This window comes from Saccostrea cucullata, unplaced genomic scaffold (assembly GCF_032062105.1).
Source record: "Saccostrea cucullata isolate Sc308-1 unplaced genomic scaffold, CSIRO_AGI_Scuc_v1 ctg3095, whole genome shotgun sequence".
In the NCBI taxonomy this organism is placed as follows: domain Eukaryota; kingdom Metazoa; phylum Mollusca; class Bivalvia; order Ostreida; family Ostreidae; genus Saccostrea; species Saccostrea cuccullata.
In genome coordinates this window covers 1-26,916 of record NW_026933396.1, presented here as the reverse complement: position 1 = coordinate 26,916, position 26,916 = coordinate 1, and the positions used below count along the sequence as shown (strand labels likewise).

The following is a 26,916-nucleotide window of genomic DNA, read 5'->3' as shown; positions in this document are numbered from 1 at the left end:
TGCATTAAGGATTTAAGATGTCGTACGACTTGATTTCCTGAAGTCTTATATTACATTGATAAGTCGACCCGCGCATGAATTGTCTTTATATGCAAGAATACATAAATGTTGCAGTACGACCTGACTTTTGTTCGTCTCTAGTCGTATTTAGTAGGTTGTTCTATCAATTTGTACGGGTCAAGACTTCAATAGTTATATACATGTAATGTGCTTCAGTAGATCAACTGACCTACCTCCGACAGGTCATACTAAACACTTTCATGTCAGACGAGGAACGAAAGCAGGGCACAGGTTCATCAGACATATTCAAACAGTCTGTGTTGGGCGGTATAGATATACGAGGAACCAACAATCTAGAGTTAATATCAGTAACCTAGTTTGTATCTCAAGTAATACACCAAGTACTCCAATATCTACCGTATCAGTTTCTGAGGAGCCTAATGAGGATGTCCCTATTCCTGCACAAGAGGGCCGGTTTGCAAGCTATATGAAAATACAGGTGAAGGTGTCTCTTGATAGAAATATATACATCGAACATTCGAATGGTGTAAATAAAAAAAACCTCATACATATTCCTACCAAGAACAAGCATATACATACAACAGACAAGTCCATCAGTCTGCACCTGATCAATGCAAGATCTGTAGCAGGGAAAGCTGTATCCCTCTGCGAATATATCAGTGATAAGGGTATCGACATCCTGGCTATAACCGAAACCTGGTTGCGTGAAGGAGACGATTCGCACATAAACGATCTCTGGCCTCCTGGATACAAATACATTGGCGTGCCTAGACCTACATCCAAAGGGACCAGAGGAGGAGGGGTTGGTTTTGTCATCAAAGCCAGCATGGATATCACATGTGCACCCCAACCTGAATTCAAGACTTTTGAAACTTGCACAGTCAGGCTAAATAGTAATTATCCTGTTACTCTAGTGCTTGTGTATCACCCTCCTCCCTCAAGACAGAATGGTCTCACAGTAACCCAATTCCTCAAGGAGTGGGAACAGTTCCTGTCACATGTATGCACTACTATTCCATCCCAATTATGCATCCTCGGTGACATGAACATCCATTATGACGAACCGGGCATGTCACACACGAAACAGGTTCAGGACATAGTGGCTGGACTTGACCTGAAACAACATGTTAACGTCGCTACCCATGCTGCTGGACACACTCTGGACTTAGTGTTCATAAGGGATGACCCCATATTCCTGACTGATATAGGGATCTCAGACCACTATGCGGTTACTTGCCAACTTTACACCTGTTCATTACACCTAGCAAACAAAAGTCGGCTAGCTAGGCCACTGAAGCGCATCCCTGTGGAAACACTAGCATAAGAACTAGCAGAATCGCTGAATTCCATCAAAGAAGGGGGCAATGTCAATGATCTGCTGTCAGCTATAGACTCTAAAGTGGAAGTAGTCCTGGACAGCATAGCACCAAAACGAACCATCACCATCAAAGAAGACTCTCTTAAACCATGGTACAATGACTTAATCCATGAGGCAAGAAAACGGAGAAGACAGTTGGAGCGTACAGCCATGAGCTCAGGCCTAGAGGTCCATAGGCAGATGCTTACAGAACAGTCCCGAGCTGTGGTGCATATGATCAACTCTGCCAAATCCAGCTATTATCAGGAAAAGCTTACCATAGCGGACAGTAAAGAGACTTTCAGATTCATTAGTAGTCTAATGAATTACAACGCAGGAACTCCTCTACCACCAGCTACTAATGACCAGACCAGAAGATCCGGCAAGGTCTTGATGAAACAGATCTCCGTGACAATACAGCTTCTTCAGACCTGGATAAACCAGTGCCACAACTTGGCTGCTTCAAGGTCCAGACACATGGAGAAGTAAACAAGGTCATCAATATTTGCGCAAACAAGACCTGCTCACTGGATGTCATCCCCACTGCGCTCTTAAAGAACAGTGCTGTCCTCTCTGTGATGCTACCGACAATTACTGAGCTGGTTAATACATCGCTTTCAACCGGGTTCTTTCCAAATAAGCTGAAACGTGCACTAGTTACACCACGTCTAAAAAAGCCTGGACTGGATATGAACATCTTCACTAACTATACACCAGTCTCAAATATTCCTTTCATCAGCAAGGTCATCGAACGTGTTGTTGCACAACAGCTTAATGGTCATCTCACCAGAAACGGTCTTCATGATGACCTGCAGTCAGCTTACAAGACCGGTACCAGCACTGAAACAGCCATCCTACGAATAAAAGCAGACGTAGAAGCAGTACTGGATGAAGGTGATGCCATGCTCCTGGTCCTTCTCGACCTGAGTGCTGCATTCGACACCATTGATCACACCCTCTTACTGGAGAGACTACATGTGGAAGTTGGACTTACGGACACGGCACTTTGTTGGGTACAGTCTTACCTGAGTAGCCGCACTCAAGCAGTAAAGATCAACAACAGTGTGTCCTCAGATGTGCCACTGTCCACTGGAGTGCCACAACGGTCTGTTCTCGGTCCCCTCCTTTTCCTGGTGTACCTTCTACCACTCAGGAGAGTCATCAATCAGTATGACATTAGCCGTCATGGATTTGCAGACGACACCCAATTGTACAACCGTCTGAGTGTTAAAAACAATGTCAGGCGTACGGAACAAATCAAGGTTATGGAAGAGTGCATAGCGAGTGTCCGAACCTGGATGACTGTAAACAAACTCAAACTGAATGATGCAAAAACCGAGATAATGGTGATTGCCAGCGCTCATAACCAGAATCGTGTTAAGAACATTCAGCTGAAGATTGGTGACGCAATAGTGACATCTCAATCTACTGTTAAAAACCTCGGTGCTACCCTGGATACCACCTTATCAATGGAAACGCAAGTCAAGTCCATGCTGAAAAAGATATATTTCAACATTAGGAGAATCTCCAAGGTGAAACAACATCTCACCCAGGAAGCGTGTGCAAAGGTCATCAATGCAACAGTCGTATCCCATCTCGACTATCACAATGCCCTTCTGCTTGGCATAACCGATCGAACCATGCACCGATTACAAGTGGCTCAGAACAATGCTGCGCGTTGTCTCACAAAAACAGGCTACAGACAACACATCACGCCAGTACTTCAACAACTACACTGGCTGCCTGTAAAACAACGTGTCGTGTTTAAAGTGCTGACAACCATGCACAAGTCTCTACACTCCTCCTCAGCATCACCATATATGAGAGAGTTATGCCCTACTTATCAGTCACAAAGGACTCTAAGATCGTCGTCTGACAAATGGAAAGTAATAGTAAAGAAATCATCGAACAAATATGGTGCAAGAGCCATAAGCACATTAGGCGCACAACTGTGGAACAACCTGCCTTTAGAACTACGAGAGCTGGAAGCACATGGATCATTCCGCAAGAACCTAAAAACACTCTTGTTCAAGCGTGAATATAATCTTGAATGAAAAAATTCCAGCATAACACCTAGGACTCCATGTGTACCCTCTCGTATACTCAGCTTCAGAAGTACTTTCCTGTGTACATAACAGTTTTTATTTTCATTTCATTTTGCCTTGTCTACGTTAACCAATTTCATCTTACTACCATGTTTTATTTTAAGGTCCCTTTGTTTTATCGATTATTTACTTTCCATAACAGATTTATAGGTTTATTAATTTATATTGTTTTTAGATATTAGCAAAACCATTGTTCAGCGCATAGAAACTATATGTAATTTTGCGCTTTATAAATTGATAAAATAATAATAATAATAATAAAAACAGGCATTTAAAAAAGGACAAGAATATTTATTTAGCTTAGATTAAGACATTGATAAACTTACTGCATGGTAGAATTCGGGCTGCTTATGTTGTACAAGGCTGACTAGCACGTTTTAATTGAATGGTCGGAAGGAGGGATGTTTTAGAGTTATGTGTACTTTATAATGTTTAAAGAAAAGATTAAGAATGAATACATAAATTTAAAAAGTAAATTTACAAAACAATGATACTTCATTTAAACTTAAAATGTTATCTTTAGAACTTAGAAAGTAACACATAACTTTTAAAACATCCCCCTTCCAACCATTCAATTTAAACGTGCTAGTCAGCCTTGTACAACATACGCAGCTCGAATTCTACCATGCATTAAGTTTATCAATGTCTTAATCTGCGCTAAATAAATATTCTTGTCCTTTTTCAAATGCCTGTTTTTCAGATACTGAAGTCGAATTTTCTGTAACTTGGCGTAGTGTAGTAACCCTTGGACTTCCGGTCAAGGAACTGTCAATCATGCTTTTGAAACACATGAGCCTGAAAAGTCGTTATGTAGTGTATATTTGCATCTGTAGCTCTCCCTTTTCTTTATTTTGAAAGTTTCCAATATTAGCAATGAAAATTCGTGCTTTCAGTTAATTTGAGGAAATACAGGCATCACATCCGGAAGAGAAAGAAGGATATTTTTTCCGGACTTTGGGTACAAGACTTATAATTAACAGGTACAAAATCTTGAAAACCCAAAATATTGTTAATAATTTTATTAAAAATGCTAATTTTTTATTTTTGTTCAGGGAGCTAAAAAATCAACTTCCGGTAATGAAATGAAAATCATTCAACCGTTAAATAACTGATTTGGCAAAGTAAAAGATTTCCTAACTTTTTTGGTACATGGTTAAATCCCATATATAATTTTCACCCCTTAAATTTGGGTGTTGCGTTTCTATTGACGGTGAGTATATATTGAATTTCTCAATGATGATACTATACTATTATAGACTTCATTGTAGGTCGATATGTGGTTTTTTTAATACCCTTATAAATAGCTTTCTTCATATTATGACTAATAAAAAGTCCAACAAAAGAAATTTTTATTACACTGGTCTAACACCCCAATTGTTGACTGGTTTGCTGGGCCAACATAAGACTTGTTATACCGCAACGTCACTGTCACTACTACGTCGCAAGTAATTTTACATTCCGTTCCAATAAAACCTGTCTCTTACAAGGGATAGTGTCCTTTCACGTCATGGATGGCCACATTTGTTGTGAAGATAGTCTAAAACACTGCTTGTGTAACACCTAGGTAAAACTAGTCGATTTCTTTCCTCTCCTGAGGTTCTGGTTTTTCTGTGTAGAACACCGTCTTCTATAGACAAGTTCTTGAAATTTCTCCCCGAGGCATTTGATTCCTCATTAGATGTTATTTGGTGTTCTTTCGGTTTCTTTCCACTTTTCACGAAGTATTTCCATTTCCTCAAGTAACTCATCTGCATTCTGTCTTTGTTTCCAGTCAAATTTGGTGGTGTCTGACATATCCGATTCACAGATGGTCTGTTGAAAAACATTAGTATCTATAGCTATACTCTCTACTAATTCTTGTGTGTATGTTGCATTTGAGTTGGCTTTGATTGATTGCTTATCTATCTGTACATCCTCTGGCATCCTTGTTATTCCTACCAGGTCTGTAAATGATGCTAAAATTATAGTTGGACAACTCCGCTAACCATCTATGTCCGGTGGCGTCCAGTTTTGTAGTTGTTATGACATATGCCCAGAGGGTTGTTGTCTGTATACATGGTGAATGAGTTTCCGTAGAGATAATCCTTGCACTTCTCGGTTACTGCCCACTTAAGGGCTAAAAATTCCATCTTGTGGGCAGGATAATTTCTCTCTGATCTGGTAAATCCCCTGCTTGCGTAACTGATGACTCTCTTTTTCCCTTCTTGTATATAATATAAAATCGCTCCAAGTCCTTGAATACTGGCATCTGTGTGTAACTCAAATGGAATTGAGTAATCTGGAAATCCCAATAGGTGGTTCTGCTAACAGGTGTTTAGGTTTGGTAAATGCTTGGTCTTGTTCTTCACCCATATCCATTTCTTGTTTGGCTAGCTGTTTTCCTTTCTTCTTGTCTTTGGGTATTGGCATCAGGATAGTTAATGGTTTTGCAATTCTGCTTAAATTCTGGAAGAAACGCCTGTAATAACCAATGAATCCCAGGAGTTTCCACACTTGCTCTGATGATTTGGGTGTTGGTCAACTTCTTACTTTTTTCCGTTTTCTCAGGATCTGTCTCTATTCTATTCCTAGAAACAATATGTCCAACATATTTCACACGTGCCATCAGAAAAGTACATTTCTTTGGGGATAAATTCAGTCCTGTTGCTCTTAACCTGTCAAATACCAGTTGCAGTCTTTCCATATGTTCCTTGTAAGTCTTCGAGAAAATTATGATGTCGTTATGATGAAACACATCTTAAGGTGTAGGTCACCAAGACATTTTCCATATTAAGTCTCTGATATAATGCGGGACTATTAGACAATCCGAAGGGCATCCTATCATACTCATAAAACCCTAGCAGCCCAACGTTAAGCGCCATTTGTGACCGTGTCATATTGATGAAAACACAGTTATAGGGTTGCATGGATTCTTTATTGCATGAATTTCGTTCCACATATGTATTAAAACAATGGATTGAAAATCCTTCCTTCCCTATAAGAAATAAAGTACAATAAGTGATTGACATTCAGCTCAATGTAGTCCTCAAACATCAACACGGATTTTAATTTTAAAAAATAGATTTAACAAATTGTAAATGGTCCAAATTCATAAATGCTTAAAAAGGGAAATAACTTTCATTAATTTCAGAATTAACAAAATCGTGTTTTAACTCTTGATTCCTGCCTACATTTTGTACTCATTAAATTCAATAATAATGGTAATTTGGTCATTAAATCTTTGTTTAATACAACGAAATGTTATATGCATATGGTAATTGATTAATCATTTTAATTCCAGCGCTAGATAGTAAATTAACGTTAATTCCAGCTTTGAAAAAAGGGGGTTGATACATAGTGGGAATCGAACTTTCTAGGATCACTATATTTTAAAATGATTTTAAATATGCTAAAATGTATCTCATATCTTTTCTTATGTTTTATGCAAATAAATAAAACTTATATTAATTAATAAAATACCACATTTAGTAGTAAATAGCTTTAAAATTGGTGAAAAATCAGCATTTTTTTCGTTTTTTGTCTATAAACATATGTCCCCCCAGTGAAACACAAAGAGTTTTGGCATATTTGTAAAATGACAGTCCATATTACCTGTAAAAAGGAATTTTTGTTTCACGGGGGGGGGGGGGTGTTTTGAAAATATTTTCCGTTTTCCGTTGATTTCCATAGTGAAAACACAAATTTAACCAAAATTATAGAGTCATCTCTCTTTGGTATCCCAAATAAGTAACGTTTTATGAAAATTCATATAATACTCTATAAAAATGTTCATTCTAATATGTTAACTTTTGAGAATTGACTTAGAAGAAGGCGGGAGAACAAGAGAACAATACTATCGTTCTTAGTTCTGTACAGTAACGTGTGATTGAGTAATTAATCAAAGTATTATAAAAATGTAAAAACAATTAATAATTCCAACAGCATACCAATTTATGGAATCAGGCTGCTAATAAATTGCTGGTTCAATATTACATCTATTATACAGAACTGTATGTGATCTGTATATTAATCCTTGAATTAAAATCTTGTAAAACACAACTGTTGAATAATATTATCACCGAGACAGAATGGTCTCACAGCCGGTAACTTTGGCTATCCGCGCGAGAAGGAAGTACCCCAGCACAACACATTGAACAATAGAAAACTTACCGTCAAAACCCTTGGCCAATAAAATCACGTTACTCGTAATGTCAAAGGTCGACAAGGTCAGCCAGTTAGAATAAGTAACACGCAAAGTGGGAAGTGCAATGATGATAATGAAAACTATTATTTGAGATAAATGAATATTCTTTATTAATTATTTATTAAAAACCATTCTGCCACACACTGAAGGTTATAACAAAACAGTTATAGGCTGGGATTCGGGCAACATATGATTTTTTAAACTGGAAGGTGAAAATGTAGCCCTTGGTCTTGCTGCCTCGGGGAACATTTTCACCTTTAAATCCAACAAATCATATGTTGCCCTCATACCCAGTTAATAACTGTATATTGTTATACCCTCATAAATATCATTCTATGTATTTATTACTTATAAAAAGTCCAACAAAAGAACTGTTTAAAACATCGGTCTAACAATTTCTTATATAAGAATTCTTAGACCGCAATGGCACTCTTCTGTTACGTCACAAGAAATAAATCATCGTTCAATATCGGTAGCGCGAAAATAGCCGAAGTTGTTGCTTAGAGTAAGGTAAGAAGAAGGAAAGAGTATGTTTTGTGATAAATTATTTTTGTGATACAGTAAATATATACACTGGAGCTTCATTTATTCGGACGCTTTGGTTCCCAGTCAATTTGTCCGGAAATGTGAAGCGTCTGGATACATGAATCACCAGTTAAACAAAACAATATAACATTAAAAAATTCCGTCCCGATGAAAAATTGTCCGGATACTGAGCATCCGGATATCTGGGGTTCAAATATATGAAGGTCCACTGTAATTGATTTTGTTCTTTCTGGGCTTGATGTTTTATATCTTACTGAAGAAGACATAATTTTCCATACAAAATAATTAATAATATAGCGAGTATTGATTCAATTGATCAATCTAAAGTGAGTAGTGATGGGTAAAACAAAACAGTGATAGACTGGGATTCGGGCAACATATGATTTGTTGGACCTGACGGTGAAAATGTTGCCCTTGGCCTGCGGCCTCAAACAACATTTTCACCTTCAAGTCCAAAAAATCATAAGTTGCCCTCATACCCGGTCAATAACTGTATAATAAGGACTCATGGCAATTGAAATTGACCAAAGACACAGAAAGTGATAGCGAGGTCGTTATCATTTTTCTGTGTCTGAGGTCAATGTCAATTGCCAGGAGTCCTTATAACCACAGACAGGTACATGTATTGACCGTTCACTGAAATCCATAACATTTATACATGTATTATATTATCATTATAAGTGAGTGCAATGACACAGTTCTAACTGAACAGACTTTGCTGCCATTACGTCACAGTGGGTAAAACACGTATCACAGCCTAGTCTAGGTATTGTAGTTGAAATAATGAACACAAATACGGCTGCTGGGTTCGATACTTTTTAATATATTATACGTAGTCAGAAAAAGAAGAGGGTGACCTGAAATAAAATATAAACTGTATTTAATATCTCTTACACACACTTTTATGCGAATTAATTTAATCTTAATAATTTAGAAAATTCAGAAATTCACTTCAGTTAAAAAAAAATGATAAAATAGATACTAAATGATAATTGAATACTAAGAAATAATTTAAGGAGGCTCATTACACCACTTTTTGATGACGTACTACACAAAAAATAGACCTCCATTGTGTCGACCGGTTTGCTCAGGGGACGAGTAGTATAGGTATCTCTATAATATGACCCTGACCTTTAAAACGCTTTAAAAATAGATGAAACATGCGGTGTTGCAAACAGTGAAAACAAAGTAACGGATTCATTATGCATAAACCAAGAAGAATTGCTTTTAGGCAGAAACAAAAGAAAGCAACAGTCAAATCTTCGCCAAACAAGTAATGTCAATTTCATAGCCATGCATGCAGTGAACTCTATCAATCAATGACATGTATGTATGGAGGAAATTCGAGTTAAAATCTACAACCTTGTTGAAATTTTATTTCATTGCGCTATTTACTGTGTTGGTGTTCATTTATATATTTGTTTTATTGATTTGGCTAATTAGGAAAGATAACTCTTGAAAGTGGACTTTCTATACCAAATGTTTTTTAAATTGGATTTTTCACATGTTTCATTTCGTTTAAACTTTGTTCATTCAATTTGACACATGTAATTCATTGAAATACATTCCTTGTCTCTTCAGAACAAATTTTTAAAATGTTTATGCATAAATTAAAAAGATAATGACATTAATTGTTTTCTAGGAGAAAATCATTTTTTCTAATAAAATTATTATTAGTTATTATGAGGTATTTTCACTGTATATACTTGTCTTAAAAAGATGCCCATCATTTGACATGTTTGACACTGAAAGTTCTGAAATTCTGTGAATAATAAACCTGAAATAAAACATTTCACTAAAACAGAAGAAAAAATAAAAAAAAAATTCTAAAAAAAAATATTTATAATATCAATAGCCCCATTTGGATATTTGACATCTACATTAAGTGGTGCTGTATTAAAATCTAAAATAAACTGTGGATGTAATGAGCCACCTTAACAATTATTTCTTACCGTAATCCTAGACTTAATGCCACAAGTACAAAATATATCAACTGAAATAAAACAATTATTGATAATAAAATATATCAACACACAATTGATTTCTAATGTTTTGAAACATCTTCTGCTTTGCAGCAAAAAAGAAAGCCGTTTGTATTAGCACAAGCTGAAATACAAAATAATTTAATCAATTCATGTATGTGTAATAGTCTAAAACTGGCATCATGAATAGCTAAGCTGAAAAGCAATCCATGATTAATAATGTATCTTAAAATATAAGCAATATGATCAACTAACGAACACGCAAGTCATGAAACTATCAAGTATATCAGTACATCTTAGCACTACTAACTATAGAAATACTATATTAATACAACATCATAAAACTTTATACAACTAACTATCTGAACTCTTAAGTAATTCCTGTTTGTAAGATTCCTGTGACATTCTCCTCCTACACATACCATACTTGAGCCTCATGCTTACCTATAACCCACTGACCATATCTATCAGGAGGATTTTTTTACTCTAGTGGAACGTCTTATACCTTGCTGAATAGTAGAGGGGCTCGATGTACAATCTCGCGACAAATTACCACACGTTTCGGATAAATTTGTACTCGATATTGAATTAAAAGAACCACTGTCCTGAATTTGATATCCAGGGTCAACGGAAGAAGTACCTTCCAACCTTGATATAGGTCTACTAAAATCTGACATATTAAATGTGTTAAATGCACAACCATCTGATCACATTTGTTCATCTCGGGCTCGTTTCTCAAAAAGGCCTACGACCAGTCGTAAGCTTAGTCCGGACTAAACTGAGGACTAAACCTGACAATCGGACTAGGTTGCGTTTCACAAAAAGGCCGATATTTAGGCCGAGATTAAATCTTGGCTTAAATCTACGCCCGCTCTTGGGCAGGCGTAAGTTCTTAGTCTGTATACAATTTCTGAAAAATGGCGACCCTACTGTTTTTGAGGCGTAGAAAAAGAAGAATGATGAGAAGAGAGAGGGTTTATAGAAAGAGGTTTAAAATTTTATTTACGCTTGACGACAAAGACCTAATTGAACGATACCGTTTTCCACGACACGTCATTGATAGGATAATCCATGAAGTTGAACCATATATATTGCGACCTACTTTCAGGGACAATGCTGTACCTGTTCACACACAGGTGATTGATTTATTAATTTTGATAAATAAATAATGTATACAATTATAAGTTATTATTTATTTCTGGGAAAAATGAATTGAATTTGTTCTTTAAATTAGCATTGGAACACAGGTACTTGTGGACAGGACCTCCCCCCCCCCATATTCAACCCCGGGGCTTATTGGACTTTTTTTCCACAAATTATATTTATATTACACTTATTCATCATGTATACAATATGAAAAAAATCGTTAAAACCCCCAAAACTACCGCTCCTCAAAAAAATACCCACTATGCATCTCCTTTTATATAATGTATAGTTGTTTGGGGGTTTTGACGATTTTTTCATATTTTAGTAATGTGATGAATAAGTGTAAGAAATAATTTGTGGAAAAAAAGTCTAACAAGCCCCGGGGTTGAATATGGGGAGGGGGGTCCTTTCCACAAGTACCTGTGCATTGGAACTATATAAATAAGAGAGAGAAATTCAAATGGTTAAGTAAAAAAAAAAACTTATATATTTAGTTTTTGCAAAATAATTCATGGTTTCAAATGTATTATTTTTTTCATTGTATTGTCAATATACATGTAGGTTCTGGTTACTCTACGATATCTTGCAAAGGGCGACTTTTTCTCGGAAGTTGGTGACTTGCATGGAATTTCAAGACCTTCTGTTTCCCGTATTATTCACAATGGTATTTATTACTTATACGAATGTTTCACAAGTATAAAATCTATCAAATAATTAAAACTTTTATGGCATTTAAGTAAGCTAAGATTTAAAAAAATTAAATGATCAAGGTATTTATTTTCTTAACGTTATAGTATATATACATACATGTATATAATTTATTAAGTTATTTTAAAGTTTGTCTGGCTATCAACGACACTTTCAAGAATATATCATTTCCTGAGCGGGTAGCAGAGTTGAGGGAGATGAAGTCAGAGTTACACGACATTGCAAAAATGCCGAATTGTGTTGGGGCTGTAGATGGAACTCTCATTGCCATCAAAGGAATGAGTGGGCCAGACGAATCTGCATATGTTTGCAGAAAAAACTTCCATGCACTGAATATACAGGCAGTCGCTGATGCAAAGATGAAGTTAGATATAGTTATATATATATATAGAATAAAGCATTGAAGAGAAGATCACAGTATATCTTACTAAAAAATGATAATAATAAACAAAAGAAAATATCAACTTTCGAAAACACTAAGAACTAGTATTCTCCATATAAGACATATCATTTATTTTCTATTTCAAGATTTCTTCACATCAACGCTTCTTTTCCGGGCTCAACTTACGATGCTTTTGTTTTGACGAACTGGGGACTTCCAAGAAGAATTCAGTCTCTCCCTGAAGGCGGATGGTTACTTGGAGATTCCGGATATCCACTTAAGAATTGGATCCTCACCCCCTTCCCATCTCCAAGCAACCAACAAGAGGAAAAGTTCAACGAGGCCCACGGAAGAACAAGGGTTGTCGTTGAGAGAGCTTTTGGGGTGTTTAAGTCAAGATTCAGGTAATATTATCATCGTTGTAGTTTTCTATTTACATATGTGTATTTATATTTTTAAAAAATTATATCCAACTAATGTGCAGTCAAAGAGAAACCTTAAAGCATGGATTTATTAGCTCATTTCTTTTCTTTATTCTAGATGTCTGAATAAAACGGGAGGTTCGCTACCATTTTCCTCATTAAAATGTTCTCGGGTGATAGAGACCTGTTTCAGACTACACAATGTTGCAATTGAAGAAAAACTTCCACTAAGAGATGGGGGCCGCATCGTGAATGTAAACCATCATGCTGTATGCAGAGATGTTGCCACTGTGTCAGCACAGCAATTAAGACACCAAGTTGCAAATCTCTTATGAAAATGAAATCAATACAAGATTTAGATAACAGTAGTTTGTTTTATTTCTGATATAATAATCATTTTTTCATCTTGGCTTCCAGTGCTGTTGCAATACGTTCAAGAGCTGCAGCTTTCCTTTTTTCAGCAACAACCCTCTCTCTTTTTATCAGGATCAAGTTTTCCATTTGAACATCTTCTGTACATTTCTTTTTCTCTAAAATTACATTTATTATTTTGAATCGTAGCGACACTTTTTAACTCAAAATATAGCTTGACAATTTTACTGGCATGTTTGAAATTCAAATGTAGTGGATACATGTACCTAATATAAACTATTTTGTAAGGAGAAAAGAGCAATGTAATAACCGGCCATACCGGTATTTGATCCTCACACCAGTGTGCTTTACAATTAATACTTATAACTAGGAGACTTATTGTTCACAGAACAATAAGAGGTCTTTCCACCTTTTTAAATTTCTTGTATTTTTATATTTTACTCTCCAATTTAATTTTAAGGGAAATGGCTTAAAAAAAAAGAAAATGAAAATAATAAAAAAAAAATTTTGAAATGACCCTGACCTTTGACCTTGTTCAGATCTTCAAGGTCAAAGGTCAAGGGTCACATTGCAATTGACCCCATGCCTCTACGACTTTTAGTTCTATAGTTATAAGTTTAAATATTAAGTGCAAAGAAGTTAAAGGGCAATAACTCATATAAAGGGTCATTAAAACCTTTAGTACTTATACAATGAAGGTGTGCCTAAAGACCCTTAAGACATTAGTGGAGAGTTCACTAATTTACGGTCTACAGTTTTGAAGTTGTAGCGATAACAATGTTTTTCGCATAAGGGGCAATAACTTTTGATAGGGTCAATCTTGGGGAACAAAAATGAAATCTTTGAAATAGTTTTAAGAGTACATATTAATGATGCAGAGACTTTTTGCGTATGTTAAAAGACAAAAGAGATATAAAAAGAGCTTAATTTCTAATTTTTGGAATGACCTTGACCTTTGACCTTGACAAAATATTCAAGGTCAAAGGTCTAGGGTCACAATGCAATTGACCCCATGCTTTTACCTTTTATAGTTTTCAAGATACAAGGTTTAATAGTTAGTATAAAGAAGTTAAAGGGTAATAACTCATATAAGGGGTCATCAGATTCTTTTGCACTTATACAGTGAAGTTAGGTCTAAAGACCCTTAAGATATTAGTGAAGGTTTAGTGTCTCTAGGGTCTACAGTTTCGGAGGAGTAGCGATAACAAGGTTTTTCGCACAAGGGGCAATAACTTTTAAAAGGTTTAATCTTAGGGGACAAGAATGAAATCTTTGAAACAGTTTTAAGAGTACATATTAATGATTCATTGACATTAAGTATATGTTGAAAGACAAAAGAGATACAAAAAAAGCTAATTTTCTCAGTTTTGGAATGACCTTGACCTTTGACCTTTACATGAATTTTAAGGTCTAAGGTCAATGAATCTTATGCAGTTGGTCCCATGTCTCTACGACTTCTTGTTTTGAAAATTTTTAATTATTTGTAAAATTCAAAAAGTTTCAGGGGCAATAACTCATTGAAGGGGTCACCGAATACTTTCGCAATGAATAGATTGAAGAGTCCCCATAATTAGTCGAAGACATTCGTAAAGGTTTCATACCTCTGCTGTTTACGGTTTCTGAGGAGTAGCGATAACAAGCATTTCTTGCGAAAGGGGCAATAACTTCGAAAGTGGTCAAGGTTCATTTACGCAGGGTCAACTGCAAACATCTTTTACGGAGTACATTCCTATGAACTATAAATCTTTTCGATATATCTTCAAACAAAAAAACATGTGGCGGAAAAATAATAAAAAAAGAAACTAGGAGACTTATTGTTCACAGAACAATAAGAGGTCTTTCCACCTTTTTAAATTTCTTATAATTTTATATTTTACTCTCAAATTTAATTTTAAGAAGGAATGACTTGAAAAAAATTGAAAATTAAAACAAAAAAAATTGAAATGACCTTGATCTTTGACCTTGAAAAATTTTTCAAGGTCAAAGGTCAAAGGTCACAATGCAATTAACCCCATGCTTCTACCTTTTATAGTTTTCAAGATATAAGGTATAATAGTAAGTATGAAGAAGTTAAAGGGCAATAACTCATATAAGGGTTCATAAGATTCATTTGCACTTATACAGTGAAGTTAGGCCTAAAGACCCTTAAGACATTAGTGAAGGTTTGGTGTCTCTAAGGTCTACAGTTTCGGAGGAGTGGTTTTTCGCACAAGGGGCAATAACTTTTAAAAGGTTCAGTCTTAAGGGACAAGAATGAAATCTTTGAAACAGTTTTAAGAAAACATATAAATGATGCATAGACCTAATATATATGTCGAAAGACAAAAGAGATACAAAAAGAGCTAATTTTCTCATTTTTGGAATGACCTTGACCTTTGACCTTTACATTTATTTCATGATCAAAGGTCAATGAATCTTATGCAGTTGATCCCATGTCTCTATCACTTCTCGTTTTGAAAATTTTTAATAATTTCTAAAATTCAAAAAGTTTCAGGGGCAATAACTCATTGAAGGGGTTTACGAATACTTTCGCAATGTATAGTTTGAAGAGTCTACTAAATTAGTCGAAGACTTTAGTGAAGGTTTCATATATTTCTACGTTTTACGGTTTCGAAGGAGTAGCGATAACAAATAATTACATACAAGGGGCGAGAACTCCGAAAGGGGTCATAGGTCATATGCGTTGGGTATTTTTTTCGATATAACTTTTAATGGCGAGTATCATGAACTGCGAAGTTCTTCGATAAGTCTTTCGGTTCAGTTTTCGATAACGGAAAAATAATAATAATAACTAGGAGACTTATTGTTCAAAGAACAATAACAGGTCTTTCCACCTTTTGAATTCAATTTCATTTATAATTTATCTCTTTAAGATTAAATTTCATAAAAAAGAAACCAGGAATGGCTTAAAAGAAGTAAAAATAAAAATTTTAAATTTTTCAGGTGACCTTGACCTTTGACCTTCAAATCATATTCAAGGTCAAAGGTCAAGGGTCACATTGTAATTAACCTCATGTCTTTATGACTTATAGTTTTCAAGTTATAAGGTTGAATAGTAAGCACAAAAGCATTAAAGGGCAGTAACTCATTCAAGGAGTCACCAGATCCTATTGCACTTGAGCATAAAAGTTTTGCCTAAAATCCCATCAGACATTAGAGACGGTTTTGGAGCAATAGTAAATAAAATGTTTTTTGCACAAGGGGCAATAACTTTTAATAGGGTCAATCTTAAGGGACAAGAATGAAATGTTTGAAACAGTTTTAAGAGTACATATTAATGATGCATAGACATTAAGCATATGTTGAAAGACAAAAGAGATATAAAAAGAGCTAAATTTCTCAGTTTTGGAATGACCTTGACCTTTGACCTTTACATGAATTTTAAGCTCAAAGCTCAATGAATCTTATGCAGTTGTTCTCATGTCTTTATACCTTCTCGTTTTGAAAATTTTTAATTATTTGTAAAAATCAGAGACTTTCAAGGGCAATAACCCATTGAAGGAGTCACCAAATACTTTCACAATGAATAAATTCCAGAACCCTCTCAATTAGTCGAAGACTTAAGTGAAGGTTTCATATTTGTACGGTTTACGGTTTCGAAGTAGTAGCTAACAAGGTTTTCCGCACAAAGGGCGATAACTTTTAATAGGGTCAATCTTACGGAATATGAATTGAATCTTTCAAATAGTTTTAAGAGTACATATTAATGATGCTAAGACAGTTTCTTTATGTTAAGAGACAAAAAAGATATAAAAAGAGCTCAATTTCTCAATTTTGGAATGACCTTGACCTTTGACCTTTACGTGATTTTAAGCTCAAAGCTCAATGAATCTTATGCAGTTGGTCCCATGTCTCTATCACTTCTCGTTTTGAAAATTTTTAATAATTTCTAAAATTCAAAAAGTTTCAGGGGCAATAACTCATTGAAGGAGTCACCAAATACTTTCGCAATGAATAGATTCCAGAGTCCTCTCAATTAGTCGAAGACTTTAGTGAAGGTTTGGTGTCTATACGGTTTACGGTTTCGGAGGAGTAGTGATAACAAGCATTTCTTGCGTAAAGGGAAATAACTTCGAAAGGGGTCAAAGTTCAAACAAGGGCTGTCGTTTTTCAGAATAAAACTTTTGATATCCAGTTTCATGAACTATAAAGTTTTTCGATAAGTCTTGCGGTTTCAAAATTCCGGGAATTAAAAAAGAAGAAGAATAATAACTAGGAGACTTATTGTTCACAGAACAATAAGAGGTCTTTCCACCTTTTTAAATTTCTTATAGTTTTATATTTTACTCTCTAAATTTAATTTTAAGGGAAATGGCTTAAAATTAAAAGGAAAATGTAAAAAAAAAAATTTTTTTTTGAAATGACCTTGTCCTTTGACCTTGAAAAAAAAATTTCAAGGTCAAAGGTCAAGGGTCATATTGCAATTAACCCCATGCTTCTACCATTTATAGTTTTCAAGATATAAGGTTTAATAGTAAGTATAAAGAAGTTAAAGGGCAATAACTCATATAAGGGGTCATCTGATTCTTTTGCACTTATACAGTGAAGTTAGTCCTAAAGACCCTTAAGACATCAGTAAAGGTTTGGTGTCTCTAGGGTCTACAGTTTCGGAGGAGTAGCGATAACAAGGCTTTTCTCACAAGGGGCAATAACTTTTAAAAGGTTTAATATTAGGGGACAAGAATAAAATCTTGGAAACAGTTTTAAGAGTACATATTAATGATACATAGACATTAAATATATGTTGAAAGACAAAAGAGATACAAGAAGAGCTAATTTTCTCAGTTTTGGAATGACCTTGACCTTTGACCTTTGCATGAATTTTAAGGTCAAAGGTCAATGAATCTTATACAGTTGGTCCCATGTCTCTACGACTTCTTGTTTTGAAAATTTTTATTTATTTGTAAAATTCAAAAAGTTTCAGGGACAATAACTCATTGAAGGGGTCACCGAATGCTTTTGCAATGAATAGATTGAAGAGTCCCCTTAATTAGTCGAAGACACTAGTGAAGGTTTCATACCTCTATGGTTTACGGTTTCAGAGGAGTAGCGATAACAAGCATTTCTTGCGAAAGGGGCAATAACTTCGAAAGGGGTCAAGGTTCATTTACGCAGGGTGAACTGCAATAATCTTTTACGGAGTACATTTTTATGGACTATAAATCTTTTCGATAAATCTTCAAACAAAAAAACATGCGGCGGAAAAATAACTAGGAGACTTATTGTTCACAGAACAATAAGAGGTCTTTCCACCTTCTTTAAATTTCAAATTTGTTTTATATCTGACTCCTAAAAATTATATTCCATGAAAAAGAAACCAAAATTGTCTGAAAGCATAGAAAAAATGAAAATTAAAAAAAAAATGGAATGACCTTGACCTTTGACCTTGAAAAATATTCAAGGTCAAAGGTTAAGGGTCACAATGCAGTTGCCCCCATGCTTCTATGACTTATAGTTTTCAAGTTATAAGGTTTAATAGTAAGTACAAAGAACTTAAAGGGCAATAACTCATATAAGTGGTCATCAGATCCTTTGCATTTATACAGTGAAGTTAAGCCTAAAGACCCTTAACACATTAGTGAAGGTTTGGTGTCTCTACATTCTACGGTTTCCGAGGAGTAGCGATAACAAGGTTTTTCGCACAAGGGGCAATTACTTTTAAAAGGGTTAATATTAGGGGACAAGACTGAAATCTTTGAAACAGTTTTAAGAGTACATATTAATGATGCATAGACATTAAGTATATGTTAAAAGACAAAAGAGATATAAAAAGAGCTAAATTTTCCATTTTTAGAATGACCTTGACCTTTGATTTTTACATGAATTTGAAGGTCAAAGGTCAATGAATCTTATGCAGTTGGTCCCATGTCTCTACGACCTGTCGTTTTGAAAATTTTTAATCATTTGTAATTTTCAAAAAGTTTCAGGGGCAATAACTCATTGAAGGGGTTATCAAATGCTATCGCAATGAATAGATTGAAGATTCCCCATAATTAGGCAAAACCATTGGTGAAGGTTTCATACCTTTACGGTTTACGGTTTCAGAGGAGTAGCGATAACAAGGATTTTTAGCACAAGGGGCAATAACTTTTAAATGGGTTCATGTTAGGGGACAAGAATGAAATCTTTGAAACAGTTTTAAGAGTACATTATAATGATGCATAGACATTAAGTATATGTTGAAAGACAAAAGAGATACAAAAAGAGCTAATTTTCTCATTTTTGGAATGACCTTGACCTTTGACTTTTACAAGAATTATAAGGTCAAAGGTCAATGAATCTTATGCAGTTGGTCCCATGTCTCTACGACTTCTCGTTTTGAAAATTTTTAATTATTTGTAAAATTCAAAAAGTTTCAGGGGCAATAACTCATTGAAGGGGTCAGCAAATGCTTTCGCAATGAATAGATTGAAGAGTCCCTTTAATTAGTCAAAGACATTGGTGAAGGTTTCATACCTCTGTGGTTTACGGTTTCTGAGGAGTAGCGATAACAAGCATTTCTTGCAAAAGGGGTCGTAACTCCGAAAGGGATCAAGGTTCATTTACGCAGGGTGAACTGCAATAATCTTTTACGAAGAAAATTCTTATGGACTATAAATCTTTTCGATATATCTTGAAACTCAAAATCACACGGCGGAAAAATAATAATAATGGAAAAGAAGAAACAGAAGGAAATCAATAGGTCTTTCCACAGAAAGGTGGAAAGACCTAATAATAATAAACAGAAGAATATCAATAGGTCTTTCCACAGAAAGGTGGAAAGACCTAACTAGTAAACTAATTGTTCAGAGAACAATAAGACGTCTTTCCACCTTTTTAAGTGTTTCCATATCATTTGGGCTGAAAAAAGTAGAAAAAAAGCAAGAAAATAAATAAAACAGCAAAATTCTCATTTCTCTACTAGGAATTCAGATCGGGCTCGCAGTTGGTATAATTTTACTCTAAACAGTCTTCCTAGATTGTTTGTAGTCGACTCGGGGATAAGCACCAATTCATTGATCACGCAAAGAGAGCACAGAAAAAACAGTGTAACACGCTCCTAGGTGTATATATGAGCTTGAATGAAATTGTTTTCGAGTTAAGATGTAAGGGGTAAGGTCTGATTAAAATTATGATATACCTATTAATATGAATAACATGCATTTGATCTGCGCATCAAGACGGAAGCGTAAGTGAAAACGTTGTGAAATGTCCCATGTGTACCTGCATCATATTTGCATTATACATGTATTAAAGAGATGTTTGAAAATATCCGATTTGAGTTGTTTTGTGTTTGAAATGGATGGCGATAAATTATTTAAGAGCATGTGAGAAACATAGCGAGAGATGCAAGGCAGTTTGTAATTATGGAAAAGGAATACAGAGAATCGGGTTCGGGTTTTAACATTCCTGACCGAAACAGGCATGAAATTCAATGTAAGTAGCATAAATAAAATTCAAAACATGAAATTCTAGATGGGAAACACAGGGAAGAAACGTGTATTTCTTTCTACTATGCTGAAAGTCGCTATTTCTTCGGATTGTGTTATTCTAGGGGAAAAAAAATCTAATTTCAGATGAAATCAAGATTCATTCCATTAATATTAAATCCAAATAAAATTGAAATAAATTCCATACACTAAAGAACGCAAGAATACTTGGCATTAAAATGTCGTAATAGAGCAGGAGAATCGAATGATATTAACAACAGTTGCAGAAATAGCCAATACGGGCTTTAATTTTAACTAAATTTCAGACAGAAAAAAATGCAGATTTTGCCGATTTTCACTAGAATTTCATTATATTTTAGAGACTCACCTTAAAACTCTCAGGACACTTTCTTTAAGGTCTCTTCTTGCTTTTACTCCGAATCTTATGTCGATATATCGTGACTTTTGACTTGTAGACATTTTCTCTATGCTGCTTCTGGATTTTTTTTTTTTAAGGAAAGGGGGGAGGGGGGGGGAGAGAGAGAGATATAAGCATTTGTTAGAGTAAGAGTTGCAAATACCTCAACGACCTTAAGCTTGATTGAGACCTTTGGGTCAATAGGGGGTCAAAGGTCAAGGTCATTTATCAAGGTCAAAGGTCAAGGTCATCAAAAAGAAAAAACTTATGAACTTGAGTTTAAAACTTGAAGCTGAATCTAGGTAAAGGTAATGAATATATCATTTAACTTTTGGGTCAAGGTCAAAGGTCGAGGTCAGATATGAAAGTCAAATGTCAAGGTCAAATTCCCTCCAAAGCATATATAAGCAATTTTTAACATTTTTCCAATGACCTTGACCTTTGACCTTGACCTAATCTTCAAGGTCAAAGGTCAAAATATCTCATGCATTGTCCAAATGTCTTTACGGCTTGTCGTTAAAAAGTTTTTAGTTCTTCGTAAACATCAGAATCTGTAAGGGGCAATAACTACTTAAAATGGTTGACGAATCCTTTCGCAATGAATAGATTCAAGAGTGTACTAAATTAGTCGTAGACATTGTTGAAGGTTTTGTATCTCTGCGGTTTACGGTTTCGGAGGAGTAGCGATAACAAGGGTTTACACTGGAAGGGGCACTAACTTTTAGAGGGGTCAATCTTAGGGGACAAGCATGAAATCCCTGAAATGGTTTTAAGAGTACATATTGAAGATGCAAAGATATTTAAAAGTTGGTGAAGAACAAGAGCTATAAAAAATGCTTTATTTTACAAATTTTGAATGACCTTGACCTTTGACCTTTACCTAAATTTCAAGGTCAAAGGTCAATGAATCTTTTGCAGTTGGCCCCATGTCTCTACGCCTTGTCGTTTAAGAAAAGATCTTGACAATCGTAAACATTGCAAACATTCAGGGGCAATAATTCATTGTAGGGGTTTACGAATCCTTTCGCAATGAATAGATTCAAGAGTCTCCTAAAGTAGTCGTAGACATTGTTGAAGGTTTTGTATCTCTACGGTTTACGGTTTCGGAAGAGTAGCGATAACAATGGTTTTTCGCACAAAGGGGGAGAACTCCGAAAGGGGACATAGGTCATATACGTTGGGTTGTTTTTCGAAATAACTTTTGATGTCGAGTATCATGAACTAAAAAGTTTTTCGATAAGTCTTTCAGATCAAAAGTCCGTAGCGGAAAAATAATAATAATAAACATAAGCATTTCAAGAAGTCTTTCCACAGAAAGGTGGAAAGACTTAATAATAATAAACATAAGCATTTCAAGAGGTCTTTCCACAGAAAGGTGGAAAGACCTAAATAAATAATAAACAGAAGCATTTCAAGAGGTCTTTCCACAGAAAGGTGGAAAGACCTAAAAAGAATAATAAACAGAAGAATATCAATAGGTCTTTCCACAGAAAGGTGGAAAGACCTAATTAACTTTCCATTTTATGTACAGATAAAATATATTTTTCATTATAAACTAACTTGAAAGAGCTTTCCCCTTGCTTTTTCCATGGCCAGTGCGTTCTTCCCCTTGCATTAATTGACGTGTGCATTCATCATTGTCGGAGGATTGCAATGTTGCACTTGTACATGCTTCCGTTGGTATTTCCACTTCGTGAACTATTTGAGTACATGCATGGATATATGTCAATAAATATATGCAAAAAAGCTTAGAAATATTCCAAAGATTTGTGAGCGAATATGTTTTATGATTTCATATGTATCTTCAAATGACTCTATCAAGGGACCTTGAATCTGACTACACGAACTTGTGTCAGAAGCAGACTTCCCAGAACATCCTGCAACAGAGAGTGTAAAATGTACAAACCCATTACTTTACAATGAAAGATGCCTAAAAAAAATTGAAAAGCAATCAAACAGAAGACAGGACTTTTGCGTTAATTCAATAACATTTCTCAAATGAATGGGGTGTCCCACTTTTATTTTCTGTAGGTTTGGGGGCCGGGGTGGGGGTGGCAGTCCTACCTTACGTTTCGTTATTGGTGCCTACCTGATCACGTAGGTCTATATAAACATGCATTTACACGTATCAGAGGAGTATGTAATTAAAAGACAAATTGTTAATGATATAAAATAATCATTAAGAAAATTCTCACATTCTTCACAAAATTAATATATTGTTATTATGTTATTATTTTTTAGCGTTCGCTTTCAATACACATTAATACATTTAAAAGGTTAAATAACAACGCAGTTAAAAGAGTACCTGGTTTATTAGCCGTAGTTGATAAGTCCGTATCTACAGCACCCTCCAGTCCGGATATACTCTCTTCCGGAAATAGGGACAAAACCTGTTATGGATATTGTTACATCAATGAAATATTGAAATTTATTGTATATCTATAGTTTATGTGTTATAGAAGAATGGTATCGACTACCTCCATCTCCCACGGCTTAAAAACTAAGTCAGGCGGGGGACCACCTCCTGTTTTTCTCACTTCCTGTTTTCGCCCTGCTTCCTTCTTTTTCACTCTCAATTTGACATCTTTCCATCTTTTTTTTTACATCATCAATATCTCTTGTACCACAAGTGACTGATCCGGAATTAATTCTACAAAAATGAATAATAGATATACCGGGGGGCATATACATATTTATGATACGAAAACGATGAAGAATCAATCTTTGGAGGAAAAAAACAAGGCGTTATTACGCCCTTCCAAAATGTGTTATTATGATTTTTCAAAAGTAAAAAAAACGTTATTAAACCTTTCAAAACGTGTTATTATGACTTTTAAAGAGCCATTATTACACCTTTGACCGGAGGGGGGGGGGGGGGCTTCCCTAAAAATAAACAAAACAAACAAGAAAAAAAACAGGCACACACCCTCCAAGTAAACTGCCTCAGCTCGGGAGGGTGTCTTTTTTATTTAACTTTTCGGTAAAACCTCGTTTTAATGCAATAATATGCAAGAGTTTAACTAGACAGCTGCAAATAAAAGTTTAGGGACCAAGCAAAACAATAAATAAAATGATTTTTTAAACTATAGCAAGACTATTCTCCCCAAAAAGTTGGGTGTAGGAGCTTCCCCCTCCCATTATTTGCACTCGTTCTACCGTCGTATTTGGAAAGGCGAAATATAAAAAAAAATGAAAGGCGTTATTTTAATTTACATGTTTAATAGATATATGAAAGATTGAATAAAAATCATCTTTATTAAACTCATATTTAAAAGTATTTTCTATATACCTTTACATCTCGCAGAAATTATTTTGTGTGCGTATAAAGAGAAGTCAATATTCTACTTGTGAAAATCCAGATTATATTGAGTTTATAGACACATGCATGTTGGGGCTTTGTTTGGCCATGTATTAAAATACGTGTTAAATTTGAAAAAAAAATCTCTCCTCTTGGAAAAAAAGCTGGTACACTATTTGCATAGGTATAAGGAGCAATTCACCTTCAACCTAATTATTGAAATCCATGAATCTTGGTATAAAGTTATAGCAATACCCCCGCTTGAAAAGTGGGAGGGTATACTGTAATTAGTATGTCCGTCTGTATAGCTGTACGTCCGTCTGCCTGTCCGTCCGTCTGATACGCTTTGGGGTACCCATCTCTTATCCGCAACTCCTCTTATACCACTGAATGAAATTTGATGAAACTTTCACAGAATCTTTATTACATATTGCCTTTGTGCACCTATTTTGGGTTTCCCATAGCAAAACATGGACACTGCCATTTATACACGTATGGGAGGTGGGGGTATCATTTAGAGAGCCCCTTGCTCACAGTACCTCTAGTTTTTATTTCGGAGGAGAGGGGCACCCCTGGTACTTGGACCGTACAAAATTATTACATGGTCGACTCAATCAATGCAAAGGTGCAAAGACTTGTTACGTATTAATTATATAAACTTTCAATGAATATACAATGGTGTAATAACATACTGTTTGGTAATGTCCATCCACAGGGTCTTTTTACTATCAGAAGTAACATTTTTTCGAGAATTTAGCAAACAAAACATCCCGATTTTCAGATACCAAACCCGCAAGTTTCTCGCTATCTTCCTCTGTCCAATTAGGTTTTCGTTTTGATACTTTTTCTTTTTCCATTGCAGTTTCCTTTTTTTTTCTTCTCCAGACGACTGTTTATGGCAATGTACAGATATTTCTGCATAGACTGACGTAATCAATTTCTCCATGTACATGCATGCATGTAATATACATATGCAAGGTTACATTTCATGGTAAAATGTTACAATAGATGTCTTTTTACTGAACTTTGAGTTTAATTCCAATTGAAAGTTTAAGCTTTTTTTTTAAATTAAAAAAGACTGGGTTTTTTTTCCCTCAAAGGTACATATTATTTGATTGCGGGTGCTTGTACCCCCCCCCCCCTCTTCCTTTTCTGTAACCAGTAATACATGTATGCATTAAAGCCCTGCGGATTTTTCATTTCTGTACGTTTGCATCAGTTATATTCTTTGCTTATATTCCTTGCACATACATGTTTTAAATAGAGTATGAAAAATAAATAAACAATAATTACATAGGATCTTATAATACATTTTTAAAATAAAAAAAGATTGTTGATAACGTAAATACTGTAGTAATTTAAATGTTTATTTGACCGTCTATTGCTTGAATTGTAAATAAGTGCTAAAAGTATAATTCATTTCAAACAGATACGGAGTATATAAATATCAAACAGACACGTACTAAAGGGGGGGGGGGGGTTCCAACCAGAACCGTTTCCTACTGAAAATGTCCTTTGATAGTCTCTCCATTTGTTTTTGGCTGACGCATAGTTATATCACTGTTATCTGACTATGTATTAATAATACTTGTTTGTGAAAGTAAAATGGTTCCCATACCCCTCCCCGAAAGAAATGCCTTCCCGACCACATCAAAGTCGATTCTTGAGTTCGGACGATATTCCACCTTGTGTTTTTGCTTGTAAGTTTTATTTTCTTCAGGTCGTTTTTTACCCCCCCCCCCTCCCATTTTTCAGAACGATACACAAAGCCTGTCAAAAAATTAAGCTTCCAGGGTCAGCACGTACACGCATTCGGCAAGGGGTATAATTTTACCGTGGAAAGGATTTGATAATTCTCAATGAAAAATATAACATAATGTACATGTGTGTGTATAAGATTTATTACTTTAATTTCTATTCTTTAATTAAAAAATTCACAATACGCGTGCTACATACATCATTTTAATTGATATGCACTATTTTATATACATGCATCCTCTCACGCCCTCTTTCACACACATATAAAGGAAGAGAAAGAGCGGGAGAGTGAGAGATATTTTGTTGATCCACCACATGTAATCATAGTCTCTAAACCAAACAAAAAAACGATCTGCGCATGCTTAGTACTAAGAGGAGAGGTTTAAATTCCTGTGTTAGTTAGGCTCAGTCTTACGCCGCTTTAAGAAACGCGATTTAAGCCCGTCTAAATTCTGGCGTAACTTTCTTAGTCGGACTAACTTAGGCCCAAATCTACGACTTTTTGAGAAACGAGCCCCAGGGGCTAGTTTCTCCAAAAGGCCTACGACCGGTCGTAAGCCTAGTCCGGACTAAATCAGTGACTAAACCCAGAAGTCGGACTAAGTTGCGTTTCACAAAAAGGCGGAAACTTAGTCGAGACTAAATTTGGGTTTAAATCTAGGCCCACTCGTGAGTAGGCGTAAGTACTTAGTCTGTATACACATTGGTAAAAAAAACGTGTTTTAATCATAAAGAGTTAAAAGAATTATTATTTTATACGTATACGATACAATACCTATTCATATATATGTACATAATTATATGATATG

General features: G+C 35.2%; 2 protein-coding genes across 2 annotated transcripts; one reads left to right on the top strand and one right to left on the bottom strand.

Moving 5' to 3' along the window:
• The first annotated feature begins 11,938 nt into the window (after positions 1-11,938).
• On the top strand, positions 11,939-12,838 carry LOC134238166 (putative nuclease HARBI1). Its single transcript, XM_062720280.1, has 3 exons — positions 11,939-12,004; positions 12,178-12,412; positions 12,577-12,838. The coding sequence occupies exons 2-3, from the start codon at positions 12,246-12,248 to the stop codon at positions 12,836-12,838; spliced, it is 429 nt and encodes a 142-aa protein (XP_062576264.1). The 5' UTR covers positions 11,939-12,004; positions 12,178-12,245.
• A 197-nt stretch (positions 12,839-13,035) lies between these two features.
• LOC134238171 (uncharacterized) lies at positions 13,036-23,558 on the bottom strand. Its single transcript, XM_062720283.1, has 5 exons — positions 23,529-23,558; positions 23,357-23,441; positions 22,800-22,928; positions 22,612-22,749; positions 13,036-13,382 (listed from the first exon to the last, which is right to left on the bottom strand). The coding sequence occupies exons 1-5, from the start codon at positions 23,532-23,534 to the stop codon at positions 13,246-13,248; spliced, it is 495 nt and encodes a 164-aa protein (XP_062576267.1). The 5' UTR covers positions 23,535-23,558; the 3' UTR covers positions 13,036-13,245.
• Between the last annotated feature and the right edge of the window lie 3,358 nt (positions 23,559-26,916).

Bases quoted from the DNA above. Each gene is read 5' to 3' on its own strand.
- LOC134238166 (XM_062720280.1), top strand. From the start codon at position 12,246: ATGAAGTCAGAGTTACACGACATTGCAAAAATGCCGAATTGTGTTGGG. The intron at 12,413-12,576 runs GTTAGATATAGT...TTCTATTTCAAG, and splicing joins GTCGCTGATGCAAAGATGAA to ATTTCTTCACATCAACGCTT.
- LOC134238171 (XM_062720283.1), bottom strand. The intron at 22,929-23,356 runs GTACTCTTTTAA...TCTCTGTTGCAG, and splicing joins AACTACGGCTAATAAACCAG to GATGTTCTGGGAAGTCTGCT. The intron at 13,383-22,611 runs GTTAGTTTATAA...ATGTAATTTTAG, and splicing joins CAAGGGGAAAGCTCTTTCAA to AGAAAAAGAAATGTACAGAA.